The sequence below is a fragment of the Cetorhinus maximus genome, chromosome 22 (genome assembly GCF_964194155.1).
Source record: "Cetorhinus maximus chromosome 22, sCetMax3.hap1.1, whole genome shotgun sequence".
Taxonomy (NCBI): Eukaryota; Metazoa; Chordata; class Chondrichthyes; order Lamniformes; family Cetorhinidae; genus Cetorhinus; species Cetorhinus maximus.
The window spans coordinates 10939636-10957247 of NC_135900.1; the positions used below are offsets into that span (position 1 = coordinate 10939636).

General features: G+C 41.3%; 1 protein-coding gene across 1 annotated transcript; it reads left to right on the top strand.

Moving 5' to 3' along the window:
* The first annotated feature begins 1825 nt into the window (after positions 1-1825).
* hsp90b1 (heat shock protein 90, beta (grp94), member 1) lies at positions 1826-15702 on the top strand. Its single transcript, XM_078567790.1, has 18 exons — positions 1826-2014; positions 2823-2910; positions 3700-3841; positions 4353-4469; positions 5113-5444; positions 5684-5795; positions 5871-5984; positions 9812-9928; positions 10191-10328; positions 10773-10850; positions 11219-11284; positions 11610-11879; positions 12039-12284; positions 13724-13860; positions 14183-14261; positions 14935-15090; positions 15240-15347; positions 15440-15702. Exons 1-18 carry the CDS (start codon positions 1963-1965, stop codon positions 15467-15469), a joined length of 2382 nt encoding a protein of 793 aa, XP_078423916.1. The 5' UTR covers positions 1826-1962; the 3' UTR covers positions 15470-15702.
* The last annotated feature ends 1910 nt before the right edge of the window (positions 15703-17612 follow it).

The window sequence follows — 17612 nt, forward strand, 5'->3', positions numbered from 1 at the left end:
ACAAGGTGCACCATATTGAACTCATTGTGGAGAATTATGACTGCTTTGTTCATCTTATCAGAGCTCCTGAGGAATACTGTATCCCCATCTCCCTCTACCCCCTTATAGTCCTTACTGGCAGCTAGAGGCAGAAGCACTCCGCAAACATTTCTGAGCTAAGCTGGTTAAGAGAGAATCTGGGGGGATCATTCTTCACATAAAGCCTTATAAAAATGCAGAGTGACCTGTCTCAGATGCCTACCTGACATCTGTCACAGCACCTTCATATGATTACAATAAACGTGCTGCCTTGTTGAAGAAATTATCCAATTTAGTCCCACACCCCAGCCTTTTCCCCATAGGCTTGTAAATTAGTTCCCTTCAGACAAGTGTGCATTTGCTTTATAGAAGTCCTAATGGGTTCTGATGCTTTGTTTCTGCTGTGGCTCAGCTTGTAGCATCCTTGCCTCTACGTTAAAAGGTAATGGGATCAAGTCCCACTCCACAGATTTAAGCAAAAACACACCAGCGAAGTAGTAAGGGAGCATTGGACTGTCAGAGGTGCTGTCTTTCGGATGAGGAAAGATTGAGGAGACTGGGCCTGTATTCTCTAGCGTTTAGAAGAATGGGAGGTGACCTCATCGAAGTATACAAAATTCTTACAGGGCAGGAAGGATGTTTCCCTGGTTGGTTGGTTGGTTAGTTGGTTGGGGGGTTGGGGGTCTAGAGCCAGGGGACACAATCTCAGAATAAGAAGTAGGCAATTTAGGATTGAAATGAGGAATTTCTTCAGTCAGAGGGTGGTAAATCTTTGGAATTCTGTACCCCAGAGGGCTGTGGAGGCTTAGTAATTGAGTATGTTCAAAGCAGAGATTGATGGCTTTCTGGATACCAATGACATTAAGGGATACGGGAATCGTGCGGGAGGATGGGGTTGAGGTAGTAGATCAGTCATAATATGGTTAAATGGCAAAGCAGGCACGAGAGGCCAAAGGGTCTACTCCTCCTGCTACGTTCCTATGAGACATCGAACTGAGACCCTGTCCGCCCTCTCAGGTGGCCAAAGAACAGAGGAGTCATCCTTCGTGTCCTGACCAACATGTCTCCCTCAAACAACATCACCAAAAAAAAAACCCAGATTATCTGCTCACATTGCTGTTTGTGGGAGCTTGCTGTACGTAAATTGGCTGCCCTGTTTCCTCCTACATGATGGGATAGTGACTACACTACAATGGTACTCCCTTTGTGCTTTGGGCTCTCCAGTTTCCCCCCCACTTGTCGTTACGTTCCTCAGATTAAAACCATGAACTAGATGATTTCAGTTTACTTTGAATCCATCGGCTCAACACCCTCAAGCTTTTTTTTTTGTTAAACAACTCACCACGACCCAGAGTCGTTCCCGTCCTGTCCAGGCTCCGGAGCTTCGCCAGTCTCCATCGCAACCGTCTCCAAGGCCCGTTACCAGGGTAAACGACCCGGAGAACCAGGACAGAGGAGCACCCCCCCTCCCCCCGGAAGCAAATCACAGCAGCTCCTTAAAGAATAAGAGACACTCCTTTTTTAAAAAATAATAATAAATGATGCCAATCAGTGTACAATTGCACCCCCTTCCCTTAAAATTAAAAAACACATATTTTTGGCACGAGAAACGATAGGTTTCAGCTTTGACCCCCTGGCTCCACCAATTAGGACGAGCCACGCTCTCGACGTAGGAGATGGTACATGGAAGGCGCTGATTGGCGGGGCGGCTCCGGCCGCCGCGCCTGATTGGCGGGCTGCGTTTTGCGTGGTGAGCTGCGATTGGCCGTCCGTCGCCCCGGCCCCCCCCACCTCTCCCCCTCCCCCCGCTTTTATTGAAGAATCCAAGTGAAGCGGCGAGGAGAAAACTCGGCTCAATCTCCCAGAGAGGACGCGCGGTAGCCCCGGGGGGTAGGGAAAGATCAGTCGGAAAGCTCAGGGCCTCTCTCCTCTCCTCTCCTCACCATGAAGCAGGCCTGGATCCTCGCGTTGGCCTGTGCTCTCTTGGCGTCGTTCGGTAAGTGGGTGAGGGCGTGGGGGAGATCGCCGGGGGTCGGGGGGGTGCGGGCTGGTGTTTCTGGAACCTTCCTTCCGCTCCCGGGGCTCGGGTTTCCCCACCTCCCTCAGCTAGAATCAGCCGCCTGGCTCGAGATGGTGGGAGCGAACGAGCGGGCGGAGTTGGTGATTTTTCTCCCTAACCGTCATCTACTCAGCCCACCCCCCCCATCTCATCGTCTTCCCCCCATCTCCATTCACTCCCCCATCCTCTCTTCCCCCCCCCCTCCCCCCTCCCCCCGTTATTCATTCTCAGTCCCTCATCCCCTCACTCACTCCTCCCAATGCCATTCTCTTCCCCATCCCTCATCCCTCCATTCACTCATCTCTCCAATTCGCCATCCCACAACCCCCCCTCCCCACTTATTTTTAACTGACCCTAAATTCCCCCCCCCCCATCCCCTCCACTCGCCTTCCCTTCAACCCCATCTTCCCTCACCCCCCTCCCCTCCCAGGCCCTTGTTGAGTGGAGTGGGCTGGACTCTCTGGGAAGGGAATCTCCTCCTCTTCCCCTCCCCCTCTTTCCGGTTGCTGTCGGTGACTCCCTGCGCTGGCAAATCTGAACACACTCTGTCTCTCTCTAACCTGAGATCAGTCTCTTTCACCCCCCTTCCCTCCCCTCCCCTCGCGTTCCCCCACCCACCCAGGCGAAGGCTGTTTTTAAAAAAAAAAAAGAACACGTGGATTCATGTGGAAGGCCGGCCCCGCTCGGTGATTTATTGCCGGAAGAGACGCTGTTCCTTTTGTTTTCACTGTTTTCAATTTCCCAGCTTTAGTTAGAGCCGAAGATGAAACCGTGGAGGAAGATATCGGGAAAAGTAGGGATGGATCTCGGACCGACGATGAAGTTGTGAAAAGGTATTGGATGTGGACAGTTCTCAAATGCCTGTCTGTTTTTTATTTTGCTTTTGATACTGGTTCACTATTTCCTTAAGGGCCAATGTGACTCCAGTGCCACAGGTTGGTGGCATCTAGGATGGTGGGTGATGTCTACATTGAGAACAAAATGTGTGGATGTGTGCAAGCAAATCTAACTAGGACTAAAAGTTAGAATCTTGAACAATAGACTATAATAGATATATCAAACATTTTTATCTTAATAACATGAGCTAAAGATTTCTGTAGTTAAATTATGGTATGCATTATTTCCCAATAACATGAAAGAAACTTTCTGGGCAGTATAGTACTACAGTAATGTTTAGCTTTAAATATATTAGCAATTCTTTTACCTTGTATTTGATATTGTGCCATTTGGCTGAATTCCACTAGTACATGTTTCATATTTCAAAGTGTAGTGAGACTTTTTCACTTTGGAATTTAGACTGACCTTGGAGTTGATCCAGAGCTGTGACCTTGACCAACATGTTAGCATAGTATGCTGTACACTTGGCCAATATCTTGGCTTCATAGTCATGTAGATCCAGATCAGATTCTAGGCCAGTCAAACTTGAAATAAATGGACCCAATCCTGGGTGCAAATGGAATTGAAATGATGAGCTGTATGGATGTTTATAATTCAAGGAGGTCTGCAGTTTTTCTGAGTATTTTGTGTTGAGGGGGGAAAATACTTTCTTTTTAGGGTATTAAGTGTTTTGACCTACTGATAACTGAATCTAATACCTTCCCCTCTTGCCTTTTTCTTGATAGGGAGGAAGAAGCTATCCAAATAGAAGGACTGAATCCTGCCCAAGTAAAAGAGATCAGGGAAAAGGCTGAAAAGTTTATGTTCCAAGCAGAGGTTAACAGAATGATGAAGTTGATTATTAATTCTCTATACAAAAACAAGGAGGTAAGGTGTCTTTTTAAAGGCTTCACCCATCTCTCTCTCTCTCTCTCTCTCTCTCTCTCTCTCTCTCTCTCTCTCTCTCTCTCCCCCTCCCCCCCCCCCCCCCACCCTGCTGTTTTGTACATCTGCAATTGATTCCTTTAGAGGGTCACAAGGACAACAAGTCTGTGGCACTCTGGTACTGCAAAAATGCCAGATTTAAAGCATTTAGAAATGTTGGATGTTCAGATGTTCAGCCCAACAGTTGGGCATTCAGTAGCAATTAACTTATCTGTACTCACTGCATAATCCTTTCTTCCCTCTTGGGTGGAGGGGAAGATAAAACCATATATACTGTTACATTTATCAACAATGGATTTGTAGCCATTATTTCATGGTAATAGCTGTCGTGTTCTGATACATGACTTTATAATACAATTACCATTGAGTTTTCAAAGCTGGATACCAGGGTAAAGTCACAAATACCAGTGTATATTTGGCTGCAGGATGCTAACTTGATGTTGCTTGTTACCAGATATTTCTACGTGAACTGATTTCTAATGCTTCTGATGCTCTGGACAAGATTAGATTGATATCTCTAACAAATGATACTGCACTACATGCCACAGAAGAGATGACCATTAAGATAAAGGTTTGCCTTCATTCATTAAATTTGATTTTTGAAATGTAGTAAAATGCTGCTAGTTTAACTGATCATCAATCAGGACTTGAGAGGTCAAGCATTAGACACATTCAGCACAATATACAGACTGGCATGGGGTTATAGCTTGTGCTAAACTGTAAGTGTTATATGGTGTCTGTCATTAGATTTGGTGCCCTTGAGTCAGACCAGGGCTTGACTCTTTATTCATCCACATGAAAATGTTATAACACCTGCAACTGCCATCCCAAAATTGTAGAATTACTGCTTTGGCATCCAGTGTGCTGAAACTGCTCTTTTTAACTTGGCAAAGTTGTCTTCCCCAATATAATATAGTTGTCACATGCCTACAAGTCTAAATTTGTTCTAATGGTTACTACATTTATTTTAAATTGTGCACAGTGGCTATTCATCACATGTACTTGGTGAATTTGAGATGAGTTCAATACAAAATGTGTCAGCAGTGATACAATTGTTTTTAAGCACCCTACCCAGTGGGAAGCATGGAGCTGATAGAGCTGGGGTAATGCCTTTTAAATTTGAACATATAGCTAGTGATCTGCTTGTGCAATTGAAAATACAACAATGATTTGGTAATGGAATATTGATGTTTGAGGACTGCTTTTTCCCTTAGGCTGACAAAGAGAAGAATATGCTACATGTCACTGATACAGGCATTGGCATGACTAAGGATGAACTAATTAAAAACCTTGGCACAATTGCAAAGTCTGGAACAAGTGAATTCTTAAATAAGCTGACGGAGGTGCAAAGTGATGACCAGTCTACCTCTGAACTGATTGGTCAGTTTGGTGTTGGATTCTACTCTGCTTTCTTGATAGCAGATAAAGTCATTGTAACATCTAAGCACAACAATGGTACACAGCACATCTGGGAATCTGACTCAAATGAGTTTTCAATAATTGAGGATCCACGAGGAAATACACTAGGACGTGGTACTACTATCTCGTAAGTTAACAACTTTTGAGTTTTTTCCAGTACACACTCAAATGGCTTGGGCTTAGAACAATGTTCTTTGGGCTAAGGTTGGAGGTGGTGTAGTGGCTATTGCTGGCTAACAGCCATTACAATAAATTTGCTAGGGTAGTTAATCTGACCAAGTTGTATAATGCTATACAAGGTTGATTATTGATTTAGTAAATCAAAAATGTTTGCAATTGTCTAATTTTGTGTTTTGTTTACTTCAGATTAGTCTTGAAGGAAGAGGCATCTGACTATCTTGAACTGGACACCATCAAAAACCTAGTGAAGAAATACTCTCAATTCATCAACTTCCCCATCTATATCTGGAGCAGTAAGGTAATTGAAATGTAAATTTGGATAGCTAAGAGTAAACTCATCTAATTTCTAAATTTAATAAAAGTTTCTCAATAGACAGAAACTGTAGAAGAACCAATGGATGAGGAGGAAACTAAGGAAAAGGAAGAAACTGATGACGAAGCTGCAGTTGAAGAGGAAGATGAAGAAAAGAAGGCTAAAACTAAGAAGGTATGAACTTTTTTTAGCCATAAGTATGTTCAAAGAATTCAGAATTTGTTAGGAAGCTGGAGACAGACTAGGGATAAGGATTGTAACTAGTTGGTGTCTCCCAGGGATTTGGACAGGACTGCAGCATTTCAGTGTAAATCACTTGAAGAAATAGATATTTAACTTTAAGTTGCTGTGACACTTAAGGTAGGTAGCATAGTAAAGGCGTAAACAGGAACGGAAGGTTGCAAGGAGACACTTGTAGATTGAATCATTCTTAGAGGATAGATCAGTATCTAATACCAAGAAACTAGGAACTATTGAGATTTGAGGGTCCAAGTACAAGAATCTACTAAGCTAGTAGATGAGTACAAAGACAGCATGGGCATCACATTTCAGGAAGGATGTATTGGACTTGAGAGGGGATGTAGGGCCAATTCACCAGAATGATTAGATTAAGGGGTGATCTAATTGAGCTGTTGAACGTGAATGAAGGATCTTTTTTGTATAGTAGGATGTCAGATGGGTTGCTCGAGATAATACTATTTACAGGATATGCCAGAGCAAGTGGGCATAGAATCATTGCAAATTCTGGCACAGAGGTCATGCAGCTGATGTCTGCACTAGCCAAAAAGAGAAACTAGCCATTCATTTTAATCCAACTTTCCAGCGCCTGGTCTGTAGACTTGCAGGTTGCAGCACTTCAGGTGCAGCAGATACCATTTTTAAAAATGAGTGTTTCAGCCTCAACACCACCTTCTGGGTGAAAAAGCTTTTCCTCCTGTCCCCTCTAATCCTTCTGCCAGTCACCTTAAATCTATGCCCCTGGTGATGGACCTTTCAGCTCACAAATATGTGGGAAGGCAAGTGGTGAGGATGACTAAAGTCTATGGAGGATTTAGACAGGTTAAATGAGCAGGCAAAAACTTGGCAAATGGAATATAATGTGGGGAAAATGAGGTTATGCACTGGCAGGAAGAATAGAGGAGCTGACTATTATTTAAATATAGAAAGCTGCAGCAGAGGGATTTGGGGGTCCTCATGCATAATCCCAAAAAGCTAGCATGAGGTCAGGTAATAGGGAAAGCAAATTGAATGTTGGCTTTATTTCAAAAGGAATGGAGTATTTATTTTAAAGGGGAATAGAGGGCTATGGGGGGGAAAGATAGGAAAGTGTAGTTGAGGATTCAGATCAGCCATGATCTCATTGAATGGTGGAGCAGACTCGATGGACCAAAAGGCTTGCTTCTGCTCCTATGTCTAATGGTCTAGTCCCTCCGTAATTTTGTACACCTCAACTGGGTCACCCCTTATCCTTTCTAAAGAAAACAACCCTAACCTATCCCATCTTTCTCATAGCTGCAATTTAAGCCCTGTCAACATTCTTGTAAATCTCCTCTACACACATTCACTCTCTGTCCAGAGCAATTATCACCTTCCTGTAATGTGGTGACTAGAACTGTACACTATTCCAGCTATGACCTAACCAGCATTTTATACAGTTCCAGCATTACAGCTTGCTTTTGTATTCAATACCTTATTTATTCAATAAAAGAGCATTCCATATGCTTTCTTAATCACCTGTCCTGCCACCCTCAAGGGCCTGTGGACATGCACTCCAAGGTCTCTCTTCCTCAACCCCTTAACTTCCTGTTTTGAGTATTCCCTTGCTTTGTTTGCCCTCCCCAAATGCATCACCTCACTTTTCCAGATTGAATTCCATTTGCCACTTCTCCACCCAATTAACTAAACCATTGTTGTTTTGGAGTCGACAGCTATTCTCTTCACCAGCTACACAGCCAATTTTTGTCATATGCAAATTTCCCAATCATGCCTCAAGTCTAAATCATTACAACAAACAGCAAGGGCCCCAACACTCATCCCTGTGGAACACCACTGGAAACTGTGTTCCATTCTCAAAATAATCCATTGACCTTCGTTTCCTGTCACTGAGCCAATTTTGGATCCAATCTGCCACCTTCCCCTCTAAGCCATGAGGTCTCACTTTCCTGACCAGTCTGTCATGTGGGACCTTGTCAAATGCCTTACTGAAATCCATGTAGACAACATCCACTGTACTACCCTCATCAAAAATTCCCCTTGTTACTAACTAGAATTTTGAAGAAGACACAATCTTCCCCTAACAAAGCCATACTGACTTCCCTATCAATCCATGCTTTTCTGAGACAGGATAAACTGTTTCCAATAATTTTCCCATCATCTAAGTCAGTCAGACTGACCAATCTATAATTTTCTGACCTATCCCTTGCACTTTTTGATTTTAAATAGTGGTACAACATTCAGACCTCCAATCCTCTGGACCTCTCCTGTCTATTATACAGCACAAATGGGCTCATCAGCCTGTATCTAGTGAGGATTGGAAAATGATTCTCAGCATCTGCTATTTCCTCCCTGGCTTCCTTCAACAGCCTGGGGTATAGTCCATCTAGCCCTGGTGATTTATCCACCTTCAAGGACAAGTCCAGTACTTCCCTTCTCACTATGCTTATTGTGTTTGGTATTTCACACTCTTTAACTAGAAGTCTCTCTTCAGAGAAATGATGCAAAGTACTCATTGAGATTCCTGCCCACATCTGCATCAACCCACAAGTTACCACGTACACCTGATTAAACCCTACCTTTTCCTTAGTTACTCCCTTGTTCTTTATGTACTGGTAAAACATTTTAGGATTTTCTTTGATTTCACCTGTCAATACTGTTTCATATCCTCTTGCTTTCCTAATTTCCATTTTCACTTTACCTTCTGTATTTTCTATGCTCTAGGTTTTCTACAATAAGTTGACTGAGCTTTCTTTTTCTGCTTTACCTTGGCCTGTATGCTTCTGGATAACCAGGGGTCTCTACAGTAGGCAGTACCACCCTCTTTTTTTTATATACCTTTGCCTCCCACTGATTTGACAGTTTTTTCCTTCTAATAGCTGTATCCAGTCCACATTTGTCTGCTCACCTCTGCTTTGTAAATTTGTCTTCCCCAATTTTAGAACTTTTGCTCCTGTTCTATCTTCATCATTTTCCATAATGATGCTGAGCCTATAACAATATTATGGTCACTATCTCAGATAGTCACCCACTTGCCCAGCTTCATCCCCTAAGACTAAATCTAGAATTGCACTCCCTTTTCATTGGGCTTGTTACATGCTGGCTAAAGTTTTCTTGAATACAGTTCAAGAATTTTGAGCCCACTGCCCTTCACACTGTCTGTATCCCAATTGATATTAGGGTAGTTGGAAGTCCCCAATGATTACTGTCCTATTGCACTCAGAAATCTGTCTACATATTTGTTCTTCTAACTCCCTTCCACTATTTGGGGGCCCTATAGTACACTCCTAACAGTGTGGCTGCTCATATTTTATTTTGGAGCTCAATCCATATGGCCTCATGATTTCATTTAGTATATCATCCCTCACAACTAATAGCTTTAACCAATAAATGCTACACCCCACTTTTTTAATCTCTTTCTTTCCCTCTTTCCTCCTTTTTCTGCCCCCCCCCCCCCCCCCCCCTACCTGGAAAAATCTATCCAGAGATGTTGAACTGCCATTTTTTTTTTTTTGCCCCTCTAAGCATGATCTTAAACTAAGTTTTTCAGGGATGTCAAAGCACTGTTTCCCCCACATAGCCAGATTTATTTCCCAAAAGATGGGGCTGGGTAAAATCTCAATTTGAAAGCTGTGATTGTGAGGCAAAAGTTGTGCAACCAAAGCGTGTACATGGTTAAGATAGAGATCGGTTATGATGTAATAGAATGACAGATCAGGTTTGAGGGGCTAAATATTAGGCCTGTTTTTGTTCCCATGTTAAGCTGATTTAATTTCCAATTCTTGCAGGTTGAGAAGACAGTTTGGGATTGGGAACTGATGAATGACATTAAACCAATCTGGCAAAGACCAACTAAAGAAATAGAAGATGAAGAATATACAGCTTTCTACAAGACCTTCTCAAAAGTAACATTTCTATATTTAAATGCCTTAGATCATTGATTCAACTCTTGTAGCCTGTTAGTTACTCTTGTATTCAGAGGGTGGGCCAAATCCAGTATGAGATGAGTACACTGCCTACCTGGTACTTCATGAAAAGCCAGACTGATTGTTATGCTAATATTTACACTGGTGTTCCTGAAGGTAATCAGTCTGAAGTGTAATAGTGGAAAAACTCCCTAATGTATTTTAACTTTCCTCTGGTATTTACAAAGGCTTTATTTTCCAGGATTCTGATGAACCAATAGCTCATATCCACTTCACTGCTGAAGGAGAGGTCACATTCAAGTCTATATTGTTTGTGCCTAAATCTGCACCCCGTGGTTTATTTGATGAGTATGGATCAAAGAAATCTGACTACATTAAGGTATGCTGGCTAAGTTTTTTTTTTAAATCAATTTGCTGCAGCAATTTAAGAATACTTGATTCAAGTGCTACGCCCCTGGTCAACAGGACAGAACGTTTGCACCTAGAAGTTTCCTACATGATAACTAAACATTTAGTCCAATTAGATCAGATTAGTATACTGATGTTTGCATCCTGTCCTGATTGACTGGAGCAAAGAAATTTCAATCTTGATTTTGGATTTCTATTTTACTTTTGTGCACTTGACACACTGCATGAGTCCATTTAAGGAGTTTATTTGAATTTCAATGCTAGTATAGCAGGAATCATTTTGTTTCCAGAATACAAAGAGCTCCTTGCAAGATTACCAGCTTTTTAGCACATAGCTGTTAATGCATTTCTAGTGTACTGGTAGGCTTGATGATGCTCCAGTTTTGACCCTTAATCTAACAGTTTCTTCTTGTAGTTGTTTGTTCGTAGAGTGTTCATCACAGATGACTTCCATGACATGATGCCAAAATATTTGAATTTCGTCAAGGGTGTAGTAAGTAATCATATAAATGACTTTCTACATAGTCTCTAACTGGAACTAGCTCAAACTTGCTAAGTATGTAATGCCTGAACTTTGCAGGCAAAGTAACCACCACCATTGCCAGCTGAGCCCAAATAAATGAAATAACTAAATCTTATTGATTTCACTCTACATGTGTTTGAAAGTGGTCCTGGCAATATAAAATTAAGCACATTTGAATTCTTTACTACAGAATTTCTGTACTTTTTGGTCAAATGAAATTTTTTAATTGTACTTCTTTGAATTTTATTTTTGTATTGGAATAAAGACGCAGTTTACTTTTTGTTTGGACTTTGCTAGTAAAGCTATTTCAGCACTTCAATCTGTACATGTTTTCACAGGTGGATTCTGATGATCTCCCTCTGAATGTGTCCCGTGAGACTTTGCAACAGCACAAATTGTTGAAGGTACATAGTGTATTCATCTCTCTATCACAGCTGAAGTATTGCTGAATATGAATGCACTTGAGGGACAGCGAACAGTATAAATTCTTAAAATCAGGTGTAACACTTCATTGTTTTGCAATATAGCTGACTTTTTTGAGCTCTAGTTTGCCTAATCAATTTTGATCGAGTGGCTCTTTTCCTTGTGCAGATCATTGCGATAGCACTGCACATCTGGAGAAAACCCAACTTCTTAAACACTAGTATACTTGACACTAGTTCTAGTGTTCTATAGTAAATAAGCTATTTGAATACTGGATTTCTAATTTTCCTAATTATCTGCAAATAGGTTATCAGAAAAAAGTTAGTACGCAAAACTCTGGATATGATCAAGAAGATCGCAGAAGAAAAGTATGAGGATGAATTCTGGAAGGAATTTGGGACCAACATTAAGCTGGGTGTAATTGAGGATCACTCCAATAGAACACGTTTGGCCAAATTACTGCGTTTCCAGTCCTCTCACCATGAAACCAAACAGACTAGTTTGGAGCAGTACTTGGAAAGAATGAAGGAGAAGCAGGACAAGATTTACTTCATGGCTGGAGCAAGCAGGCAAGAGGTGCGATAACCAAATTTGTAACTCTGCAATGTGTATTGCAGAGTAACTTGCTTTCCATTGCCAAGAGCATAATACTACATCTTGTAATGCTATATAAATTGGAAGTGTTACAATACATGTGTTTTCATTTGAAATATAAACAAGCTGTTACTTTTTCAGGTTGAATCATCTCCCTTTGTTGAACGACTTCTGAAGAAGGGTTATGAGGTATTGTATCTGACAGAACCTGTAGATGAATACTGTATCCAAGCTTTGCCTGAATTTGATGGAAAGCGGTTCCAAAATGTTGCCAAAGAAGGACTGAAATTTGATGAAAGTGAAAAGGCTAAAGAAAAACATGAAGCAATGGAGAAGGAATATGAGCCACTCTTAACATGGCTAAAGGACAAAGCACTGAAAGATAAGGTATGTGATGTCATAGCAAACTTGTTCAGATGTTTTACCAGAAGGGTGGTGTTTGGTATCGTGGAAATTTCATTTATTTGTTGCAGTGTCATAAGCATGTACAACTGCAGAAAATCTCAAGAATGGGTTTCCTAATACATCCCTAAAGTCAACTTGATAGCAAGTTTCACTGCTCATGAACTATATAGAGGGTAAAACCTAGCTGTAACTTGCTGCTTAATGTGTGGGTAGAGCTTTAGCACTGTTCTAATCAAGTGAGGCAGGATTTAATGTAGAAGGCAAACAGTGCCCTCCTACTATGTAGGCATTTGGTCCCTCAATCAATAAATCATGGCTGATTTTGTGGCCTCAATTCCATGTTCCCTGCCTACCCAATAACCTTTGATTCACTTGTTAGTCAAGAATCATCTACCTTTGCCTTAATATTCATTGGCCCTACCTTACTGCTGCCCAAGGAAGAGTTTCAAAGATTCACAGCCCTCAAATTTCTTATGCCTTAAATGGGAGACCCTTATTTTTAAACTGTCCCCTAGTTCTAGTGTCTCCCACAAGTGGAAACATGCTTTCAGCATCCACTCTATCAAGTTCAATAAGGTCACCAAATCTTCTGAACTCCAGTGGATACAGACCCAGCCTGCCCAACCTTTCCATATAAGATAAGCCCTCCCCATCCCAAGAATCAGTCAAGTGAACTGTTCCTAAATGCATTACTTTATATCCATCCTTAAATGAGAAACTCTACAAAATACTGCAGATGCAATCCCACCAATACTGTGCAACTGCAGCAAAACATCCCTATGATTGCAATGAATATAACAACATTCCATTTGCCTTCCCATCACTTGCTGTACCTGCATATTAACTTGTGATTCATGTACCAGGACATTCCAAATCCCTCTACCTCTGTTCTGCAATCTCTCTCCCTCCTCTTCCTCTCTCTCCATTTAAATAATAGTGGACAAGTTCACATTTTCCCACATACTTGTATCTACCAAATTTTTGCCCACTCAAATTAACCTTTCTATAATCCCTTTTGCAGACTCCACCTCTTGAAAATTTGTTTTCCTATCTATTTTTGCCATCAAATTTGGCAACCAAACCTTCAGTCGCTTCACACAAGTCATTTTTATAAATTGTAAATAGTTGAGGCCCCAGCATTGATCTCTATGGCACTTAATGATCCACCTGTGCTACTGTTTGCCAACCAATCTCTATTCATGCTAATATGTTACTCCTACAGTGCTTTGTGTAGAAACCTTTTGTGGCAACTTATCAGATGCCTTCTGGCAGTCTAAGTATAGCACATCCACAGGTTCTCCTTTATCCACATTGCTTATTACAAATTTTTGTATTTTAATTTCCTTTTGGAAGGACAGACTGGATCCACTTTTCAGAGGGTGTAAGGAGAATGGAAATTTAACCTTGAGTATTTTTTTTAGATTGAAAAGGCTGTGCTGTCCCAACGTCTCACAGATTCTCCTAGTGCTCTTGTGGCCAGCCAGTATGGATGGTCTGGTAATATGGAAAGAATTATGAAGGCCCAGGCCTACCAGACTGGAAAAGATATTTCCACAAAGTAAGTTGGCTTTTAGTTTTAAGTGGTAACATAGCAGTATTGGACTGGAACATCTTTTAATGTGGTCAAGCTTGAGCTTTACAGTGCACTTTTTGTCCTCCAATTTTTGCTTAATCAAAAGGCTATGCTGTAGCATGCTGGCTTGAGATTGAGTGCTCCTCATACTGCTGCAATGCAAAGTCAGTGGGGCTGCATTAACTTTTTGCACTAGTCCTCAATTTACTCCAGCTTTTAATTGGCCTGTGCAGCTTTAGTGTTGCTGTAAGGAGGAATGGCTTGGATTGGACCAGCATATTCTAATTTTGTTTATAAACTTTTTCAGTTACTATTCTAGTCAAAAGAAGACCTTTGAAGTTAATCCAAGACATCCTTTGATTAAAGAGATGCTGAAGCGAGTTAAGGTAAGGTTTTTGAATGGATGTCCCAGTATGTTAAGAATTATTGGGGCACAAGGTCTTTTCCAGTTGGTACCATACTTTCCTGTGATAAACAGAGCTCTGAGGATAGGGTTTTGTGCTGTGGTGATTGGTTAGACTGACAATTTGATTGCTTAAAGTGAGAATAGCAGCTGTAAGAAATGCAAACATTTAAACTGCTTTGCCAAGGTACAGTAAACAGTGTGAAAGTATCAAAACCAGGCTAGTGAGGCATAAGCAGTGCAGATCTCAAGATTGGTTTCAAATGTATAATGTTAATTTCTAAAACAAAAACAGAATTACCTGGAAAAACTCAGCAGGTCTGGCAGCATCGGTGGAGAAGAAATCAGTTAACGTTTCAAGTCTTCATGACCCTTCGGCAGAACGGTCATGAAGACTCGAAACATTAACTGATTTCTTCTCCACCGATGCTGCCAGACCTCCTGAGTTTTTCCAGGTAATTCTGTTTTTGTTTTGGATTTCCAGCATCCGCAGTAGCTTTTAGCTTTTTGTTTTTATCTCAATGTTAATTTCTAGGTTAGCACAAAGTTGTAGGGGGAATATGGAAAGCTGACCTTTTTTAAAGAAGGAAATCTGATTCTTGGCTAGTGTTTTACAAAATCCTGAACTGCAGGCTAATGTGAAATTTTTTTTTTAGGAAAATGATGATGATCAGACTGCTGCAGATCTTGCTGTGGTATTGCTTGAGACTGCCACATTACGTTCAGGTTACCAATTACCAGACACCAAGGCATATGGTGAAAGAATTGAAAGAATGCTTCGCCTAAGCATGAACATAGACCTCAATGCGCAGGTATATTATTGGCTTTGCCTACATCAAGTTTTTGTACAAACCTCCTAGAAATTTGACTTTTTTAGAAAAATCAAGTATTGTGGAAGTCAAATGGTGGAATATTCTCATTGCATTGGCTTACTGAAACTGAATTGCTGTAACCTATTTAGGTTGAATATGAAGAACTTGCAGATGAAGAGGTTGAAGAACAAGATGAGGTGAAAGAAGATGCAGAGGAAGATGATGCAGAAGATGAAACAGAAGAAAAACAGACTGAGGTGGGTCTTTAAATCTTGCATGTGTAGTGTAACTAATTCAAGGACATTTTCAGATGGAGTTACATAAGTTTCTTTTTTCTTCCAACTTCCAGGAATCCACAGATATTAAGGATGAATTATAAGAATTAGACTACAATTTACACTGGGGAGGTGTAAAATATTGGGACAAGAAACCATTGAACAGGATGTTGAACAAACAATTCACTTATCCCTATTAAAAGGTCTGGGAGGGCAAAGGAGTTTTGTATGTTACTTGCATTCCTTCAAGTGAAATGACTGTAAATTTGTAATATTTAAAATGACTTTCTTGTGAAACTTGTCATGTAAACCATAATAAAACTTTTCCACAAACTTGTTCAAGCTTGATTTAGGTTTCATATTGTACAATTTTAAGATATCAATTTTAGTTGAAACAATTTTTTTGGGGTGTGGGTGGAAAGGAAGTGTTTCCCTATACATGTTGCCAGGATTTTTAAAAAAATGGTACGGGCTGAAATTTTTCTCAAAAGGTACAAAGCTGAGGGCCTGGATAGTGGATGGGAAAGGCTTTTATTTGCTTTAGCAGAAAGATCAATGACTAGGGGGCATAAGATTTAATGATTGGTAGAAAGATTAGCAATGTGGATTTTTTTCATAGGGTTCAGGGTAGTAGATTAGAAATGTTCAACTCAAGGTGTCAGCATAGGCACCTAAAGTGCTGTAATAAGCAGAGCTAGACCAAATACTGGAAAGTGGGGTAGGCCAAGTGACTTCTGCTAACTTTCCAAAATTCTAACTTCGCCTTTTGAATAAGTAGGTAATAAGATTGTAGCCTTGTCACTTTCATAAGAGTCCATTGAGCATCAAGCTGTATGGCTAGTAATCTCTAACTTGGAGTAAGGATTTTCCTCTTGCTAGAGGCTGAATATTTGTCATTCACAATCAAATGTAGTATTGGCACTTCAGGACAAACTGGATAGCTTTACCAATCACCTTGGTAATTTTTTTCCTCTTCTAAGTGTTTGGATTAACCAGTTCAATTAAATCTGTTGGCACAACTCTGCCTTCCAGAACACAACTTTCCACTTAAGTTTCCTTATGTTGCTTGGATCTCTTCCAGTTAACTTAAATCTGTAGTGTTGCAGTGGTATTGATTTTCATATTGTTTTGTGTAGGAAGAGATCTTAAACTCTCCACTCCCAAGTACTTTTTATTCTTAACTGTCAATAGTAAAATGTATTATAGATTTTCCTCTAGTGACATCCCAGTTCTTCAGAAGATGGGTTTTTAACTCATTTCAACTAGAATCCTGCAAGTTGCCTGTTAGTTTCAGAGTATGACCAGATCTGAAGATGAGTTTATAGGTTTTTAAACTTGCATTAGTCAAAATTTAAGGAATTATTGTCTGAAGTGCTTGTTTAAGCCCACTTGAGTAATCAGGAACATGAGGTAAGCCAGAGTGGCAACTTATTGATCTGCCTGCCTTGCTGGGACAATTATTCCACAAGCTGAACTGAGTCATTCATAACAAAAACAGAATTACCTGGAAAAACTCAGCCCAACCGTGTCCGGCCTATCTCCCGTGCATCCGCCCTCATGCCTTCTCCCAGAAACATGATAGGGTTCTCACTTATCACCCCACCGGCCTCCACATTCAAAGGATCATCCTCTGCCAACTCCAGCATGATGCCACCACCAAACACATCTTCCCTTCACCCCCCCCCCCACCGGCGGCATTCCGTAGGGATCATTCCCTCCGGGACACCCTACTCCTCAACCCCCACCTATGGCACCTCCCCATGCCCACGCAGAAGATGCAACACCTGCCCCTTCACTTCCTCTCTCCTCACCGTCCAAGGGCCCAAACACTCCTTTCAAGTGAAGCAGCATTTCTCATTTCCCCTTAGTCTACTGCATTCGTTGCTCCCAATGCGGTCTCCTCTACATTGGAGAGACCAAACGTAAACTGAGCGACTGCTTTGCTGAACACCTGCAGTCTGTCCGCAAGAAAGACCCAAACCTCCCTGTCGCTTGCCATTTTAACACTCCACCCTGCTCACTTGCCCACATGTCTGTCCTTGGCTTGCTGCATTGTTCCAGTGAAGCCCAACGCAAACTGGAGGAACAGCACCTCATCTTCCGACTAGGCACTTTACATCCTTCTTGACTGAATATTGAATTCAACAACTTTAGATCTTGAACACCCTCCTCCGTCCCCACCCCCTTTCCGTTTCTTCCCCCTCCCTTTTGTTTTTTCCAATAATTTATATAGATTTTTGTTTTCCC